Source organism: Thamnophis sirtalis, unplaced genomic scaffold (genome assembly GCF_051295495.1).
Source record: "Thamnophis sirtalis isolate CommonGarterSnake01/CBP01778 unplaced genomic scaffold, rThaSir2_p1.2 scaffold_3, whole genome shotgun sequence".
Taxonomy (NCBI): Eukaryota; Metazoa; Chordata; class Lepidosauria; order Squamata; family Natricidae; genus Thamnophis; species Thamnophis sirtalis.
Genome location: NW_028261383.1, coordinates 76,353,462 through 76,372,959, shown reverse-complemented (window position 1 = coordinate 76,372,959; position 19,498 = coordinate 76,353,462). Strand labels below are relative to the sequence as shown.

The 19,498-nt window shown below is 41.2% G+C and overlaps 1 protein-coding gene and 1 long non-coding RNA gene across 9 annotated transcripts in view; one reads left to right on the top strand and one right to left on the bottom strand.

Moving 5' to 3' along the window:
* Positions 1 to 14,753, top strand: part of DOCK3 (dedicator of cytokinesis 3) — a 201,292-nt gene extending 186,539 nt beyond the window's left edge. For 4 of the 8 annotated variants that reach the window (XM_087709232.1, XM_087709230.1, XM_087709237.1 and 1 more), the window contains 5 exons: positions 376 to 494; positions 3,494 to 3,581; positions 5,382 to 5,504; positions 6,118 to 6,200; positions 13,970 to 14,753. In XM_087709232.1, the coding sequence (XP_087565358.1) occupies positions 376 to 494; positions 3,494 to 3,581; positions 5,382 to 5,504; positions 6,118 to 6,200; positions 13,970 to 14,467 (911 nt within the window). In that variant the 3' untranslated portion in view covers positions 14,468 to 14,753. The remainder of the gene's footprint in view (positions 1 to 375; positions 495 to 3,493; positions 3,582 to 5,381; positions 5,505 to 6,117; positions 6,201 to 13,969) is intronic. The other 4 variants (XM_087709235.1, XM_087709231.1, XM_087709233.1 and 1 more) reach the window with 2 other exon arrangements.
* LOC106549632 (uncharacterized) overlaps positions 1 to 19,498 on the bottom strand; it is a 48,664-nt gene that overhangs the window by 25,815 nt on the left and 3,351 nt on the right. The gene's annotated exons all lie outside the window — the stretch shown is intronic.

Sequence of the window (19,498 nt, the reverse complement as noted above, 5' to 3'; positions counted from 1 at the left end):
AATCCACCCAACTCCCCCTTTGATAACCTGATGAAAAATAATAGCATAAATCTCTGCCATTTTGTGATGTAGGGTATATCATATTTATTAAATAACTTCCAAATTCCTCTAAAAATTCCACTTTTATATCCTTGTCTGATGTGGTTTCATTCAGTTGGTCATTTTCTGCCAATGTAAAATGTCATCTTTGTTCACCAGAAGATTCCTCATCGCCTCACATGAATCAATGTAATTAGTCACTCTGTCATTGCCATCTTATATTTGGAATTTTATAAATGTCTGTGAGTTATATGTCTCAGGAAGATGAAATAACTGGGTGAAAGAGAACCATTTGTGTTTTGTCATGTGTACGTGATTGTTCTAACTCGTTTACAGGCTCTCCCTCTCTACCAGATAAATACCGTCATCATCGAGAATTAATGATGCTACTACCAGCACACCGAGATCGGCCTAGTAGTGCTATGTATCCTGCAGCTATCATGGAAAATGGACAGGTAAAGCGTTTGTGTGTTTGTGTTTGTGCATGCATGCAAGCACACCCATGCACCTGCATATATGTGTGTATCTTTGTGACTTATATTAGATTATACCAACTGTGACACAATTAGCTTTAAAACATTTTCCTATATATAGGGAGGGAGTTGTTTTAAAAAATACCTACAGGAAAGTATCTACTTCCCTGATTTGGGCAAAGGTTATATTTAATATATATTTTACTAAAAGCCAGTCTTGGGACTGTAGAAATACAGTCACTGGTTTCACTCTTCCATACTATTGGAAGTGTTTCCCATAAGTGTCCTCTCTGCAATCCTTTCTACAGTCACAACTCAGACCTAATCAGTAATAGTGGGAGAGAAATCAGCAAGCAGTGTCACCACCACTTCCTTATTCTTGCTATGTCATTTGAAAGGGAAGCAGAGCCACTCTTCAAATCAATAAGAATAAGAAGTCTTCCTTGCAAGACACTGATGCTTGACTCTGGGATTGTAGGGGAAGGAAATGCAGAGTCTAGAGAAATATACGTCTAGAGGAAAACAAAGATTCTTTTTCTGCTAGAAATAAGGGTACTCTCATCTCCAAAAAGGGATATGCTTGAGATTCTCTCTCTTTCATGTCATAATTACTCTTGCATCCTACTTTCTGTCTTCAACAAGACCACCAGCTATTTTCTTTTATTCAGCATCTTACTAAAACTACCATCAATAGTTTAGAAAGAGAGATCCTCCTTCCTAAAGCATTTATCTAATGAATGCTAATAGAGGAAACAGATTACATGGTTTCCTATTTGTGAGAAAACAGCCAGATTTTGGAACAAAAAAAAGCCCCAAATGTCTCAGAAATAATTTAATAATTTGAGGATTTAAAAATTCTACATTCCATTATGTATCAGCAAAAGTATACTGTCACTTACTGCTTTTAATTTAAGTATAAATGTATTATACTATCACATGCATGCTGATATTGAAATAGGCTGTGCTTATATGCTTCAAGACATATAGAGTTTATGAGTTAAAACTATTGCTTTAAACTACTCCTGGAAAACTATTGGCTACTAATTCAGGGCCTGCAGCAAGGTGTCATTTATTTATCAAATTAATATGGCCACCCATCTCACACAAAATGATTTTGGGTAATGTACAATAAAACTATTAAAGTCAAACATAAAAACCAGTTAAAATAATTAAACACTTAAATAGGTAAAAACAAGATTTCAATAGGGTTGATTCAGGTGTTATAAATGGTTCAACTAACTCTACTGCCAAGGAATTTCCCAGGTCTGATGAAAAAAGTAATGGGTCCCATCAAATGGAACTCCTTAGCAAATGGGACCTACAGATGCCTCTTGGTGGACCTGATGGGTAGAAGGTAGAAGCGACTGGGGAGAGTTGATCCGTCAGATAACCTGGCTCCATCTCATATAGAGCTTTAAAAGTCAAAAACACTACCTTGAAGTATACCCAGAAGCAAACTGGCAACCAATGCAGCTCATGGAAAGAAGTATAATGTGAATCCTTCTCAGAACGCCCATAACTGCCCATACAACTTCATTTTGCACCAGCTGAAGCTTCCAGATACTTTTCAGGAGTAGCCCCATTTAGAGCATGTTACAGTAATCCATTCAGGAGATGAGCAGGGCACGAGTAACTGAATAGAGCCTCACAATCCAGGTACAATAAACACACAATATGAATTTGTGCACATGACACCTACCTAGTGCCAATTACTACAGGAAAGCTGCATATTGAACCAACTGATTTTCCTGGAGTCTTTAAAGGCAGTCCCATATAGAATACATTGCTGTAATTTAATTGGCTTGTGATTAGAACACAAGTGAGTGTCTGTCACAAAGTCTTCTCTCTCCTGGAACAGCTACTGCTGGTGCACCAGCCAATGTTTGGCAAAGATCCATATCACCATAGCCTCCATGTGCCCATCCAGTTGAAGCTAGAATTCAAGGAAACTCAAATCATGAAACTGCTCCCATCGGGGCAGTATCATTTATACAATACAATACAATAGCAGAGTTGGAAGGAACCTTGGAGGTCTTCTAGTCCAACCCCCTGCCTAGGCAGGAAACCCTATACCATTCCAGACAGATGGCTATCCAACATCTTAAAGACTTGCAGTGTTGGGGCATTCACAACTTCTGGAAGCAAGTTGTTCCATTGATTAATTGTTCTAATTGTCAGGAAATTTCTCCTCAGTTCTAAGTTGCGTCTCTCCTTGGTTAGTTTCCACCCATTGCTTCTTGTTCTACCCTCAGGTGCTTTGGAGAATAGTTTGACTCCCTCTTCTTTGTGGCAACCCCTGAGATATTGGAACACTGCTATCATGTCTCCCCTAGTCCTTCTTTCTATTAAACTAGACATACCCAGTTCCTGCAACCGTTCTTCATATGTTTTAGTCTCCAGTCCCCTAATCATCTTTGTTGCTCTTCTCTGCACTCTTTCCAGAGTCTCCACATCTTTTCTATATCGTGGTGACCAAAACTGAATGCAGTATTCCAAGTGTGGCCATACCAAGGCATTATAAAGTGGTATTAACACTTCACATGATCTTGATTCTATCCCTCTGTTTATGCAGCCTAGATTTCTTTGAGATATAACCCCAGAGAATCTTGGTGTTATATTGGCAAAGAATCTCACTGAAAAAAACACACCTCTATCTTGCTTGGGTTCAACTTCAGCCTTAATGCATAAATTGATATGATGGCCAGGGGATCACTAGGATTAATCTTCAAGGCTTTAGTCACAGCTTTTCTATGTTGTCACCACAGGAATTTCTAAGATAATGCATCTGTTATTCAGCCATTTGAGACTTGAACATGACATGCAAATCCAGTTTATAACTAAAAACATAAGTTATATGGTAAGAACCTGAATGAGATCTTTCATTGCAAAAAGCGCATTTGATTAATTAAATCTATGATTGTATATTTGTAATGTGCAATATTTGTTTCAATAGTCTTGAATTGCATTTTTATCTTTCCTAGCATCCAAATTTCCAGAGAGCCTTATTCCAGCAGGTAATTGGACCATGCAAACCCTGCAGCGATCCTAATCTATCTGTTGCTGAAAAAGGTATTGTATATTCTATTTTATGTTTTATACAACACATTCAACTACTGATTTTCATTTATGTTTGATATTAATACTATTTCATTTGATCTGATACAAAATTATCTTACCCCAATCTATTATAGACAGTTTATATATCATATTTTTTACCAAGATAATATCCCCCGAACCAAATATTAAAGAAATAATTTCTGAAGCATCACTAATCCATATAAAGAAAAATATGGATTTTTCAAAATAAATGAACAGCTTTTCCCAACCAGTTGAAAAGTCATAGTAAAGAAATTCAAGAAAACCTCTGAAGTTTGTTATTTCTTATTTATTTTGTGATAAAGGGATACACAATGGCTTAAACAAAAAAGATGTAAAACAGAACTTCTATAATGACAAATGTCCATCTGCAAATTATTTGCAGGGTGAGTTGGACAGGGAGCAAATGATTAAATGTGACTGCACACTTTTTATACTTGCATTGTCATATCCCACACAAATACGTAGGAGGGAATTTTGTATGGCCATATCATAACACATGCTTTATCTGTCAGATTTTGCTGGAATCTTGGTTTGTTTGCCGATGCCCTGTAATATGAGCTTTCAAGGTAGACATCCTTTTATTTAGCTTTATTGTGGCAGAAGTTACCTATCATCAAAATGACATTCCACGTTGCCTGGTACTTAAGTAATAGACTAGAATATTCACAATACATACATTGATTTTCTTCCACCTCCCTGCGTTTCCAAATTCTCTAGAGGATTAATATAGAAAATATTTAGGAAGCATTAAGCTTTTAAGTCATTGGGAGGGGAAAATCTGTTGTTAAGTGAAGCTGCTATTAAATGAGGCATCATGCGACCACACCGATTTAAGAAGTCTGAGAGCCAGTTTGGTGTAGTGGTTCAGGCATAAAGTTAGAAAAACAATAGCATTAACACTTAGACTTATATATAACTCCAAAGTGCTTTACACCACTCTGAGTGGTTTACAACATCAGCATATTGTTCCCAACAATTTTGATCTTCATTTTACTGACCTCCGAAGGATGGAAAGCTGAATCAGCCTTGGGCCCTTTCAGGATCGAACTTGATTAAAAATGGACTTTGCCTCCACTTTTGAAAATGGAGTAGATTCTAAGGTTGCAAATTGTCATCTTTTTCCTTTTCAATTACAGTACTCCCTTAAGTGACAAAATGCTGATGTATAAGACGTTGGCTAATGTTCTCTATCAGATTGCCTAAAATTGTGCATGTTGTTTAGCAATCAAAGCAGCAATTCTTGAGACATAATCAATGAAAAATCTTATGGATAATTATTAAAGCAAGTTTTTAGGAAGGATCTAATTTGGAATCTAATATAATTTCAAGATTAATTTTATTTGGTGAGATACTCGTTTGGTGTCATGATTATTGAGAAAGTTTTCAAAAACAGTTTGAAGCTATGAAAAACATTGTGGTCATTGTGGCACAGTAACAGGCTCTTTTGCATATTGCTATTTCTTTTCCTAATTTTTTTGCTTCTTTTTTATCTTGATTTTCAAAGCAAACAATAACTTACTACTGTATAATGTGTCAGAGTGTGTGTTTGTGCGTGTATTACTGGTTTTCAGAATTGTTCTGTTCTTTCATTAAAAAAACCATTATTATTTCCTATCATCTACCCCATCTTCATGGACAAATATGTATGGAGCCAGTCCCAAAATACTCCAGAGACTGAAGAAAATAAAAATGTCAGCCTTAAATCCTGTCAAATCCCAATAAAACCTGTATTTGACTATTATCCAAATACAATCTGTTTCCATCCTTCAGCTGTTTCAGCAGCACCAAGCAGCTGGAGTCTGGACAGCGGAACCAGAGAGGCCCTACCATTCCTGTCTGCTCATGTTGGGAGCATCCTGGTCCCACCAGTGCCTCCCCGAAGCCTGACCCATGGTAAGGAAAAGGTCAGGGGGTCTTCAGAACCACCCTACAACAATGCCCAGATAAATCATATGAAGGCCAACACAGACATCTTTATGACTTCCTAAAAAAGAAAGGGAATTCATGGAGGAAAATATTTTCCTGGTTCTCTTGGCTGACAGTTAACCTAAACCTTGAAAACTTCAGAAGGGCTGTGAATGTGCTTTGGGACTGGACTTAGATTTTTAAATGATGTAAGGTAACCTGATGTCTTGCTGTAGGTTTTAATGTATGTTGAGCTCAAATTATTTTTGAAAACAAATATTACTTTAAATTTTTTATCATCCTTCCAAGGACAATGAAGTACTAAAAACTAATTGAGATTTCAGATGTGGATTGCTAATGAGCCTGTTTTCTTGCCACAGGAATCTTGATACAATATCAGCTGTTGGTAAAATTCTGCTACCTTTACTTTTTACTTCCATTTTACGTTTATTAAAAACATTAGACTGTATTTACATAGTAACACTGATTTCTGAAAATGAGTGTTCAACTCTCAGGATTAGCATTTGCTTTAACTAATATTGCACAAATTAAGAAGTATGAACAGGTCCATGATTCTGCCCTATCTGACTTCCCTTATAAGGCCACTATTTACTACACTTTGATGCCTTCCACCATCATCTTAATGATGCTCCCCCAGCGCTGCCTGCACGAACACTGCGCAAGGTAAATGTTTTGTCATATTTCAGAACTTTCTATCCAGTATTATTCTAATATTGCTTAGATTAGAATTTTAAGATATATCTATTATACCCAGTTTTGGGAGAGGTTAAAAGCAAAAATCAGTACCTCTAAGAGAAACATAAAAACTCTGCAAGCTGTATAAGGATCTCTTAGGTTATTTGAGAATAAAATGCTAAAAAGTAAAGCACGTCGCTAGGATGTTCAAAATGAAAAAAAATAACATTCCTGTTTGTTCTTTTATATAAGCTGTTCACCTTGAACGAGTTCATATAAATTCTGTCCAATTTTTGCTCATGCTCCCATGTGAGAGGATGAGTCCAAAGTTTCCTCTTAGCTTAACAGGTACTAGGGAAGGAAAATGAATCTTTGCAGAAGAGCTGGGCTTTCAAAATCAAGGGAGGTGATACAAAATATATACTAAACTTGGCTAAACATCTAAGACACCACTGACAAACAAGCCTTTTCTTAGCACATATTTTCATTTCCAGTTATCTAAGCATATTGATTAAAATAAATTAATTAGGTCCTTATAAAGAAAATAGCCTGTTTATTATCTCTAATTTGTTTTCCATAATTTGTTTATTCTCCAGTGCGCTGCTTGGAGAGTCCAAGCGTGGGTTAACACAGCCTATCTGCTCCTGGACTGAGTAATGTTTTTCTTGACCACGCCCCCCTTTGCCTCTCCAAGTTCAGTTTAAAAACTCAGTCCGCCGGTTGGAACTGTTTTTGGGAGTGCTCCAGTACAAGAACAGATAGGCTGGGGTTCCCAAATCCAAATTGACCATATTTCTTCTCTACTTGTCTACAAGAGTATATGTGAAGGTTTGATTTACACCGCTGAGAGGGTTCCCTGGCTGGCCGTCATCCGCTGGTCGCAAGCGGCTCAAGGCGTGTGAGTCGCTTGACCAGCTGCCGCTGGTGAGCGGGGGGGTAGGGAGCGCACCGGCGTCCCATTCTGCCCCCCCCCCGACTGCCATTCTACCTGGGCTTCGCGGGCGTTTGCCGCTGGCTGTGGCGGTTCTCTAGTCTGCCTGGCAATGGCGGTGACCGTTTCTGCCGCTTCGCGCGCTTTCCCGAGTGACGGTGAAATTGGCGGGAGGAAGCTGCGCGCGCACCGGCTGCCATTTTGAGTTGTCGTTTGCTGCGTGTGGAGGCTCTGGAGCTCCGGGAAAGCGAAGAAGCGCAGCAGGGAGAGCAGGAACCTATATCTCTCAGCCACAGAACGCCGTCGGGGGTGCAGGGCTAGTCCGGGTCACCGGCTAGCCTTCCCTCCTCAGCTAAGTCTTGGGGCTCCGAGGCCGATGGGAGGAAGGACTCCGTCCAACAGGTGGCCCTTCCCTCCTGAAGTATCTGCAAATGCACTTGAGCCGGCTGGCCAGCATTGGTGCCCTTTCAGCTCGTAATCGCCTTCCCTAGGCCCTAATTCGTGATCTAACGTAGCATGGCTGAGGAATGCAGGGAGGCGCAGGAGGAGCAGGCAGGACCCTCCAGCAAACATAGCAGAATGGATCCCTTGGCAAAAAAAGGGAAAAGGGAATAAGGGCACCAGTAGCAAGTCATCCCCAGGGATTGCAGGGCCTCCAGAGGAGACCAGAGAGGCATCTCGTCCCCTTAAGGCGGCGGAGCCTATAGCCCCTCACCACCACAGGGATCATTCCCCTTCAGATCACGGGGATCAATCTCCAAGGGGCAGTAGGTCTCCTTCTCTGGAGGATTATAGGTCCAGAGATCCCTCACCAGAGGCCTCCTGGGGCTATCCTGATTTGCCCAGCTCCTTTATCAGGGAAGATCGGGACTCCTTCCAGAACAGCTTGCCCGAGGAAGGGGATTCCAGCTCAGGCAGGGCTAGGCGCCATGGGCACACCAGCAAACATCGCCTGAGGGAGGGCAAGAGCCCAGCACTGTCAGCTGAAATGTGGGAGGTGATCTCTCTGGCCATCTCCCAGGGTATATCTGAGGGCATCAAGCAAAGAGACTCCCGGAAGTCAAGAGCTCTCAAGATCAAACATCAGGCTAAGGCCTCCACCTCTAAGGAGCCGGCCTCCCTTCCCACTTCCTCAGACTCTGAACACCCTAGCTCGGAGGAAGAAGGTGCTGAGGGCTTCGTGCTTTCAGAGGACAAAGACCTCCCTCCGGACAAGCCGGCCTTCACTGGCCTTCTTAAGTCGTCCTTGTTTAAGTCTATCCTGCACAAGGCCATGACAGCGACCGAGCTAGGCACCATCCCCAAATCTGATTCTGCTCAGGTCTCTACTTCATCCAAAGACCATAAGCATGGACTGTTCAAGAAAACGGTTCCCACCTAGGAGCTTATTCCTGTGCCTGACCTCTTTATGGATGTGATCCAGCGTCATTGGGTCCAGCCAGGCACCCTGACCAACCCTAGTGGGGGGTGATAAAGCCCTTTATTCTGTGGAAGGAAAAATGGAGGACATTTTGAAATTTCCGAAAGTGGATGCCCCAGTAGTGTCCTTAACATCCAATTCTAATTTACCAGCTGACCTTCTGGAAGGTCTAAGGCCAAGGATAAGAGGTCAGAGAAGGCATGTCATAAAACTCACATGGCGTCCGCCTGGGCCATTAAGGCGTCCACCACTGCCTCATTTTTCACCAGGGCATCCTTGTTCTGGCTGAGACAACTAGATCCAAGCCTCCCCCAAGAAAGTCTAGGTGGCACCATGAGCTTACCAAAATTATTACAGCTATTGAATACTCAGCTGATGCTTCGCTGAATGCAGCAAAGTTTGCCTCCAGGGCTCTAGCTTCCAATATCACTTCTCGTCGCCTCCTCTGGCTCCGGCACTGGCAGGCTGAGATGAAAGCCAAATGGAAGTTGGCATCTGCTCCCTTCAAGGGAGGCCACCTGTTTGGGGAGGCCCTAGACAAGTTTGTTGTCGAAACCAAAGACAAACGGAAGGTCCTCCCGGCCACCTTAAAAAGGAACAAACGTAAGGGCTCTGGTTCCTTTCGTAAGCAGTCCTTCCGGAACCAGGAAGCCGATCAAGCAACCTCTTCATCCTCCTACCAGAGGCCCTTCCAGTAGGGGGGTGATAGGCACCCAGATAGGTCTTCCTTCAGGTCCCATAGCAGGCAAACCACAGTCTTCCTTTCGGAAGCCATTTCGCAGAGGCAATAACAACAACAACAATGTCCATCCATTCCGCAGGGGGAAGTGACCATCACAGGGTCCCTCCCATAGGGGGTCAGCTACAGCTGTACGCTGACAGGTGGGAGGAGATAACCTCGGACACGTGGGTCCTCAGTACCATCAGGAGGGGCCTGGTCCTAGAATTTCTGTCCCTTCCCCAGAGGAAGTTCATCCGTTGTCCCACTCCCAGGAACCCAGAAAAGAGGGAGCTCATGCAAGCAGAGATACTCCATCTTCTTCAGATAGAGGCCATAGAACCAGTTCCGAGGGACCAGGAGCGGCAGGGCTTCTATTCTATCCTGTTCTTGGTCCCGAAGAGCTCAGGGGGGTGGAAGGCCATCGTGGACCTCAAAAGCCTGAATCAGCATCTGGCTTACAAGAGGTTCAAGATGCAATCCCTCCATTCCATCCTGGATTGCGTGAGGAAAGGGGATCTATTGACATCGATAGATCTGAAAGAGGACTACCTGCATGTCTCCATCCATGCTGCCCACAGGAGGTTCCTGAGGTTCTGTTCCGAAGGGAAGCACTACCAGTACAAGGCGCTCCCCTTTGGACTCTCGTCACCGCCCAGAACATTTGCCAAGATCCTGGCGGTGGTAGCGGCCCATCTCCGCAACCATCCTGTCCGTCTGGAATGTTATTTGGACGACATAATTATTCACTCTTATCACACCAGAGCAGGCTTGGCATGATGTCATGCTGACCGTTCGGACATTGCAACAACATGGTTTCTCTGTCAACATGGAGAAGAGCCAGTTCCGTCCATCCATGCGCGTACAACATCTGGGTGCAGTCATCGATTCCAACTCCTGCCAGGTATTCCTGTCTCCAGACCGCCTGACCAACCTGAGGAGCAGAGTGAAGCACTGCCATCAGTCCAGGTCGGTGCCAATCGTCCACCTGTCCCAGCCCTTGGGGATCATGATCTCCTGTCTGAAGGTGGTTCCCTGGGCCCGACTGCATGTCAGGAAACTGCAATGGTTCCTCCTTCCAATGCAGAGAGCGAAAACCAGCAACTCCCACAGGCGCGTGCGCCTCCCACGAAAGGTGACCCGATCCCTGGCCTGGTGGAGGTCCAAGGCGGTCTTGAAAGGCTGTCTGTTCAAAGAACCAGAAAGGGTCATTGTGACCACAGACGCCAGCCTTCTGAGGTGGGGCGCCCACTGTCAGTGTCAACTTGCCCAGGGCCAGTGGTCTCAGAGGGAGGCTGCACACAGCATCAACTGGCTAGAGCTGAGGGCAGCCCGACTCGCGCTACGCCGCTTTGCAGGGCTTATAAAGGGAGGATGTGTACTGTTAATGACAGACAATGTGGCAACAAAAGCCCACATAAACAGGCAGGGCGGTACCCATTCAAGGGGGCTCATGCTCGAGGCAGAGGCTCTGGGCAGGTGGGCAGAGCGACATCTGGCTTCTCTCAGAGCAGATCACATCTCAGGAAGCAGCAACCAGGAGGCAGACTGGCTGAGCCGACAGCACATCGATCACTCAGAGTGGCACCTACACCCGGACCTGTTCCAACAGATCGTGAGGAAATTCGGCAAACCGCAAGTAGACCTCTTTGCCACACATTCCAACACACAGCTGCCACGATTCTTTAGCCGTTACCAATCACCGTTGGCGGAAGGGACGAACGCACTGAGGTGCGAGTGGCCCCGGGAACTCTTATATGCATTCCCTCCTCTGCCCCTCATTCCTCAGGTAGTGCCCAAACTCCTGACCGAACGGGTAGAAGTTCTTCTGGTGGCACCGTTCTGGCCCAGGAGGTCCTGGTACGCAGACCTTGTCAGTCTCTCCGTTCAGAGACCGTGGCGAATTCCTCAGGATCAAGTCTCCCTCAGCCAGGGGGCCATCAGTCATCCAGACCCCCAGTGGCTACAACTAGCCATCTGGCACTTGAGGGGGGCCTCCTGAGGAAACAGAACATCTCTGACAAGGTCATACGAACAATACAAGCGTCCAGGAGACCCTCCATTACCAGAATATATGATGCGACCTGGGCTGCCTTTTCATCATGGTGCAAGGCTAGAGACATTGTTGACTTTTCAGCCTCAGTCCCTCAGACCCTGGACTTCCTACAGGAGGGTCTGGATAAAGGTCTGGCACCCAGTACTCTCAGGCGTCAGGTTGCAGCTCTGTTGACTGTCCTGGCCAGGGGTTCGTCTCATTCTGAGCCAGCACCCTCAAATTAAGAGCTTTCTGAAGGATGCAGCAAACATCAGTCCACCGACGGTCCACCGATACCAGTGCTGGGACCTCCCATTTGTCTTAAGGGCTCTGACGGGTCCCGTTTGAGCCTCTGCGTATGTCTAGTCTACGCCACATAACCATCAAGACCGCCTTTCTGGTGGCTATCACTTCTGCACGCAGGGTGTCCGAACTGGCGGCCCTCTCAGTCAGGGAGGACTTGTGCATGGTTCACACCGACAGGGTTATATTGAGACTCAATCCTTCATTTACCCCTAAAATTAACTCTGTTCCATAGATCTCAAGAGATTATATTGCCTAACTTTTGTCCTAAACCTTCTCACCCTAGAGAGCGTGAATGGCATAAGTTGGACGTGAGGCGTGCCATCCGCATTTATGTAAAGAGGAGTAAGGAATTCCATTGTTCAGAGGCGTTCTTCATCTCTTTCCTTCCTGGGTCTCTCGGCAGCAAGGTCTCATCTCACACCGTAGATCGTTGGCTGCGCGTTTGCATTAAGCTGGCATATGAGCATCAGGGCAAGACGGCCCAGTGCAAGGTCACCGCACACTCTACCAGGAGCGCGGCTGCGTCAGCAGCCTGGGCAACCCAGGCATCCATTCTGGACATTTGCAGGGCGGCCACCTGGGCGTCCCCCACTGCCTTTATAAAAAACTATAAAATAGACACCTCAGCCGAAGCCTCCTTCGGAAGAAGAATTTTGCAAAGAGTTGCTGAAACTCTGGAGGCTCTGGCTCTTACCCACCCTGGGACTCTATAGCTTGGGCATGTCCCACACTTGGACTCTCCAAGCAGCACACTGGAGAAAGACCGTTGGCTTACCTGAACGGTCGTTCTCAGTGCGCTGCGAGGAGAGTCCAAACCCACCCAGGGGGGTTTTCTTACAAACTGTGACTGTATTATTGACTGTGAACTCTCACCATACGATTGTCCTTTCGTTTTTAAACTGAACATGGGAGAGGCAAAGGGAGGCATGGTCAAGAAAAACATTACTCAGTCCAAGGGTAGATAGGCTGTGTTAACCCATGCTTGGACTCTCCTCGCAGCGCCCTGAGAACGACTGTTCAGGTAAGCCAACGGTTTTTCCCCCAAAATCCCATCTTGACTTCACTTCAAATTACCTCTCCACTGAGCTTATCTATAAATTCATAAATATTAGTTTTCATCTCTACTCGTTTCAAATCTCTTTTAAATGATGCAGTCAGATATGCAGCTATTGAGGCTGTTATGATAGCTGTAATATTCTTTCCCAATTTCTCAAAGTTCTTTTGAAATGTGTGACTTTTTCAATAGTCTATTGAAATATAGTCTATTTCAATGGTCTATTTTTTCTATTAACAGCCTTTAATTAGGTACAAATAGGAAAGTAAAAAAAGAGTTTATTCCTTGTTTTGCCTTAAATCTTTGATTTCATCCTTAATTCTTTGATCCCTAATTCTACTATATGGACACATGGTTTATCTCAGATTTGTTTTGCAAATCCAATTGTCTTTATACTAGAATACTGAACAGTCTGCATATCCAGTAATCTCTTATTTTATATATTTAATTATTTTTAACTCTTCAATAAAAATCCTAATGTTTCAAATATAACTAACCCGTTAATCCATTTTAAACTTTCTTTTTAAGGGCATTTATATTGCCTATGAAAAAATGGGGGAAATGTGTGTGCTGTTTTTGCCATCTTTCATATATGTAAATGCTAATGTAATGTAAATTCATTTGAAGTTTTCCATACTTGAATCACAGCTGAATGTTATATTTTTTATGCAGATTGCATCTAGTTCACCAAGAAATTACCCTTAAAAAAGTAGTCTTGCTTAGAAATTGTACATATTTAACTAAAATTAAGTTGCTTCATGCCAAATTATACAATATAGAAGAAAGATTTATAGCAATGAAGAATTTAGATGTCCAAATGAAGATTTACATTCAGTCTTTAAACAATATTGAAAGACTCTGAAACAGTCTTTTTAACCATTCAGTTCTAAAGTATTCTGTAAGATTCTAAAACACACATGCTTTTTTTATATATTTTGCTTGGTCCAGTTATAAAGACATTGCTCAGCTGTAGATATTGTGCTTTTCATTCAATATTACCTAATACAAATGTTGACTTTTTGTGATTTTTCAGTTCAGCAAAGATATATACAGATTGGATAATCCTATCATCACAAACAGATATAGCATTTTAGAAGCTTAGAGGAAGTGAGATAGGTTTCTTTTTAATTGAGATGAAAATCAAGGATATCGCTACCATAAAATGAGCTGAAAATAGGAATAATATTCTTTAATCTATTGCAAATATGAAGTATTCAACATGGAACTACATGGAACTCCTTATATGTTCTAATATGTGCATGCCTGTCTCTTTTGCTTTGCTTTTCCATTTAGTCACCTCTTCATCCGATACCTGCATCCCCCACAAGTCCCCAGTCTGGCCTGGATGGAAGCAATTCCACTCTTTCTGGTAGTGCTAGCAGTGGTGTTTCCTCACTAAGTGAAAGTAATTTTGGCCATTCATCTGAACCCCCTCCTCGAACAGACACCATGGATTCTGTTCCAAGCCAGACATGGAACACTGATGAAGACTTAGAGACGCCCTATCTCCCTGTCAGGTACAGTCTCTCAGAACCTGATGTTTTAGAAACTCTCAAAACTCAGCCATGCCGAAGCCACTCCGCTCCGTCTGGAGTCATTCCTCAGGATACTATGGACCCTCCAGCTCTACCCCCAAAACCATATCATTCCCGTCACCCAAATGAAGAGGGAATTATCCTGGAAGAGGACGAAAAATATCGAGCACTGCATCGCAAAATTGCCCAACCAGCTACTGGTGCAAAAGAGGAGCAGGCAAGGGTGGCATGGGAGCATGGCATCAGCGAGCAGTAGGCAAAATTGTCAGGGCATAGTTTGTACAATCATTCCAGGTTTTAGAACCAGAACAGTGAAAAAGCAGAGGAGAAGTTGTTTTTCTTCTGCTCTGTGAGATTGACTGGAATCAGAGACTGAGCCAGCATGTAAAAAACTGCTGCTTTCCTTTTTATTTAATTTTATACTTTCCAGGTTTTTAGTGGTTTGGGATTTGTTTTTTTCCCCACACTGGATGCTACATTCCTTCTACAATTTCAGATAACAGGAAGAATTGAATGACACAAGGGGAAGCAGCATGGGATTTTTACAAGCTTTCCTCTTGGTTTGAAGATGTGCACAAATCGAAGCAGTTGCACTAGGAATGTGTTTATTTGTTGTGTTAAATGGATTTGGAGATTCCATGAAATGTCAAGCCAGAAGGTGCAGTTTAAAGTTTTAAGTACAGTGAATTCTGCTTTTGAAGATAACTGGATCTTTCAGGCTTGAAGCATATGAACTCTTTTGTGGTGATCTCCTTGCACTGCCTCAGGAATGCTGAAGCAATCTGACTTATGTTCGCTTGCTATTGCCTATTTTACATATTTCCTAGTTTGCTAGACTTTTTATTTCAATTTCTTTTCTCATCATGGTGTTATTCAAACAATCTGTAGCCCATTTCTGGCCAGCTGTGCCTAAAGAAGCTTTTGGCCCCAGCATTCTTTTATTCTTAAAAAATGGTGTTGCCAAAAGCCAATTCAGGATTGGCAAAGAATAACTATGAGTCAGCAGCTGGGAATGTGGTCTAGAATAAAATAAAAGGAAGATCTGAGTGCATACTTGATCTTTGCCTCAAATGTCTTGTATCATATTCTCTAAAGACTCACCAAAAAAATAAAAACCTGTTCCAGTGGGTTAAGGTAGAGGTATTAAAATTGTGACTGATTGAAAGACATTGGTATACAGAGAAAGGAGCTACTTAATTTATATTCAAGAACTAGTTCCACCAATTAATTTTACATGTTGTCATACATTTCCACCAAAGGAATCATGATACATGGTGTCATATATTATGCAGTAGTTGATAGCATAACTAAACTTGGAAAAGTGTATGAAAATATATTAAAGGAATACACATTAAGCAATATGGAAAACTTATAATGCAAAATAGTTTTATATTGATAATTGAATAATTTTAATCAATGCTTCATTTTCTTATAATTCATTCCAGGTTCTTAAAATGGAAAATATAAAGGGGAAAGCTTTACGATCCAGATTTGTTTTTGTTTTTTGCCCAATAAACATTCCATTTATTTTTACATTTTCCACAAGCACATTGTGAAAAATGTATAAGTTGGTGGCTGTACCATAAAAGTCCAAACTAAATTATGAGTCACTTAACACTTTAGGATCCTATTCACTATATGGATTTACTCTGTGTTTCTCCCACAAAAGTCAGTAATTAAGATATCTATCCATTAATAGAACATGCAACATTGGTAGAATGGATTTTCTTTCTTGTGCCCTTTATACTCTCAAAATTTACTCTTCTTTGAAGCAGACTGGAGTATAAAAGCAAAAAAGAATAGCCAATGTATGAATGAAGGTCTGCTCGTGAAATGTTAAATAGAATCTAGGAAAAAAAACAAATTTAAAATCTTCATTTCTTTAATCAGTGAATAATTATTTGTAAGGGGGGGGGGAACAAATCTAAAAACCAAGGGTACAGTGTCCACAGCTTCCTATGGCTGAATTTGCTTTTCGTGGAAGTACAAGTAGTCCTCAACTTACAACCATTTGTTTAACAACCACTTGAAGTTTTGACAGTGCTGAAAAAACTGACTATTAATTGGTCTTTGCACTTACAGCATCCCCACGGTCATATGATCAAAATTGGGTGCCTGGCACCTGGCCTATATTTACAATGGTTGCAGCATCTCAGGGTCACATGTTCAGGATTTGTGGCCTTCCCAGGGGTTTTCAACAAGCAAAATCAATGGGGGAAGCTAGGGTTTCACTTAATAAATGCAGTAAAAAAAAAAGATAGTAAAATCGATTGCGACTCACTTAACAATTGCACTGTTTAGCAATAGATCATGATAAAAAAGGTAGTGAAAGCAGGAGCGACTCACTTAAACATTGCATCACCTAATAATGGAAGCTCATCTCCCAATTGTGGTCAAATATTGAGGAGTTGTTCAGTTACTTTCCTCAATGTCTCTTCTGTGCAAAACACACGTTAACTTCTTAAGTGAAGTGACATGAAAAATTATTTTGTTTACAGTCATTTCTTAACTTTAGTCCCATTAGCAGCATTTTCCCATTGGTGCCCCCATCTACAAAAGCACAGCAGAAAATATAAGTTTCAAATTTTAGAACATCAAACATCCAGGCATCCTAAATTTCACTCATCCAAAACTCCATCAGGATTCTTAAAGCATATAATCTTTTTGAAGTTTGAAAAGAGCGGCAGAACTCCCAAGCATGTTTAACTAAAATATTTGTCAATGAATTTAGAGTCTTATTCTATAGTAAGTAATGGTTAGAGGATTGAATTCTGATGTTAACTATATATTTTTTTTTCTTTTTATTTAGCTTGGAGGTTTTTTTTTAATATAATATATTTTATAAATTTATATAGCTGACCATCTACTAATGGAACTCTGGGTGACAACAAAAGTTAAAATATAACATACAAATCAGTCGAAGCTACTTAAAAACACTACCAGCACCTCCCCCAGACACAAGTCAGTGAGGTTTATATAGCAGCTTACTATATTGTATCCACAACTGTACCGTGGGCCAGTTGGAGCTTGCAAATGCTGTTGAAGGGCGGCCTCATATACAACGTTGCTATAAATCTAAATGGAGGTGGTGGTGGTGGTTGAGTGCCAATTTGGTGTAGTGAAAAAATTAGGCTAAAAACCAGGAGACTTGAGCTCTAGTTCCACCTTGGGACCAAAGCCAACTGGGTAACCTTGACCCAGTCATTTCTTTCAGCCTACAAAAGGCAGTTGCAAACCATTACTTTAAAAACTCGGCAACTTCAGGGACTTGTCCAGGAAATCTCCAAGATCTGGATATGATTGACCAGAAGAAAGGAAAATTGGGCACTGCTTCCCAATCTAGGAACTGGCACAACTTCTAGAATTAAGAAGGGAAGATCACTAGATTCAGGGGTCTTTAAAAGACACAGGTCTGATTTCATCAGTTGAGGAAAAAAACCCTGTTATTCTCCACCAGACTCTCCCAGCATCCAGGTACTGGCAGACTACCTCAACAGTATCAATTGGATGGCCTGGGGCAGAACAGAATAACTGAGTATCTTCAGCATACTGATAATACTTGATTCAATGCCAACAGATGACCTCACCCAGAGGTTTCATGTAGATGTTAAATAGGGTATCAAGGACCAAATACATTCATATTTACCATAATCACCAAGTTCTGTGGAGTAAAGCCCATTCTGATATATTAATAAGAATTTTCGGGATCCATTATTTTTCAGTTTCTTTTATGATGTTGGTGCGTGTCCACACAAGTTTGTGATAGCTTTTTAAGGGAAACATTGTGTATATATCTGTGTGCAAAGTATAAAATCAGATTTCCAGTATATTTTAAAAGATAAATGTGAAACTAAGCATTGTATAATTTGGAACTGGAAGATCACAAAATACAGGTAGTCCTCAACTTATGACCAAAATTCAGCCAACATTTTATTACTAAGGGAAACGTTTGTTAAATGAGTTTTGCCCCATTTGAGACTTTTCTTGTCACAGTTGTTGTGAATCACTGCAGTTATTAAATTAAGTAACATGGTTGTTAAGTGAAATTGGTTTCCCCATTTGACTTTGCTTTGTCAGAAGATCGCAAAAGGTGATCACTTGACCCCAGGACACTGCAATCATCATAAATATGAACCAGTTGCAAAGCATCTGAATTTTAATCACGTCACTGTGTGAATGTTGTGATTGAAATGTGAAACAGTCATAACTCAGTTTTTTCAGTGATGTAACTTTTAACTGTCACTAAATGAATTGTAGGTCGAGGACTACCTGTATATGGGTAGAAGTCAGGTTCCTTATTAGATACCCTATGCTGTATTACTAAAGTTGCTTATTAATTTTTCAGATTACCAAATAAGCACTATTGCATGGAAACTATGTGTTAAAGTGACTTTCTGTAAAAAGCAGCTCTCTTTTTGGACGCAGGTAGCTAATGGAAAATAATCTTTTTTATATTTTTGGACACAAAAATAGCACAATCATCCTGCCTTGAAAAAGGCATAAAGTGCTCCAAAATACGTTTTCTGAAAGAGAGAGTTCAAAGACATTAGTGGTTGGAAAATGGAATGAATTCATTCCATTATGTATTAGTAATAAAGAATATAGTTAAAGTTTGTTATTATAGAAAAACAAATCCTCCTAGGAAATATCCCCATAATCATTTTGACTCCCCATCCCACCCTTGTCCTCATTTTACTGACTAAATAATTTTCTATATGAGGAATAAAGAGACTGCAGGAACTTTAGAAAGGAAGTATAATTTGCTTAATTTTCTCTGTATTATGTTTTATGTAGATATCTCACATGAATGCTGTGTAGTTGTACAGGAAATTGAGCAAAAAATGTATAGATTGTGATGTCTGGTATTCTGCCCTGTAAATGTGTTTTTTAACCTATGCCAATCTTATTTAAACACACACACACACACACGAACACATTAAACCAGTTCTCTTTTTGTGTATTCTTGTTCAGAAAACCTGTATTAATTGTAAGGAAAACAAACTAAAGGAAAAAATGTACCAGAATCCTAAAGATATTTGATTGTATATATTGTGATAGCATGTTTCCAGAATCAACAAATAAGTGATGTGAATTTTAGGTGTAAATATCTGATGTTTTGTTTTGGAAATTTTCTTTCCCCACTCAACTGCTGTGATGTGGAATTAAAGATTAATACTGATATTAAAAAGCATTGAGAAAATATATTTTCTGAATTAGTGATGAAATATTTATTTAGATGGCCAAGTATATCATACCATACTCTGTATGTATTCAGAGAACTAAAGAA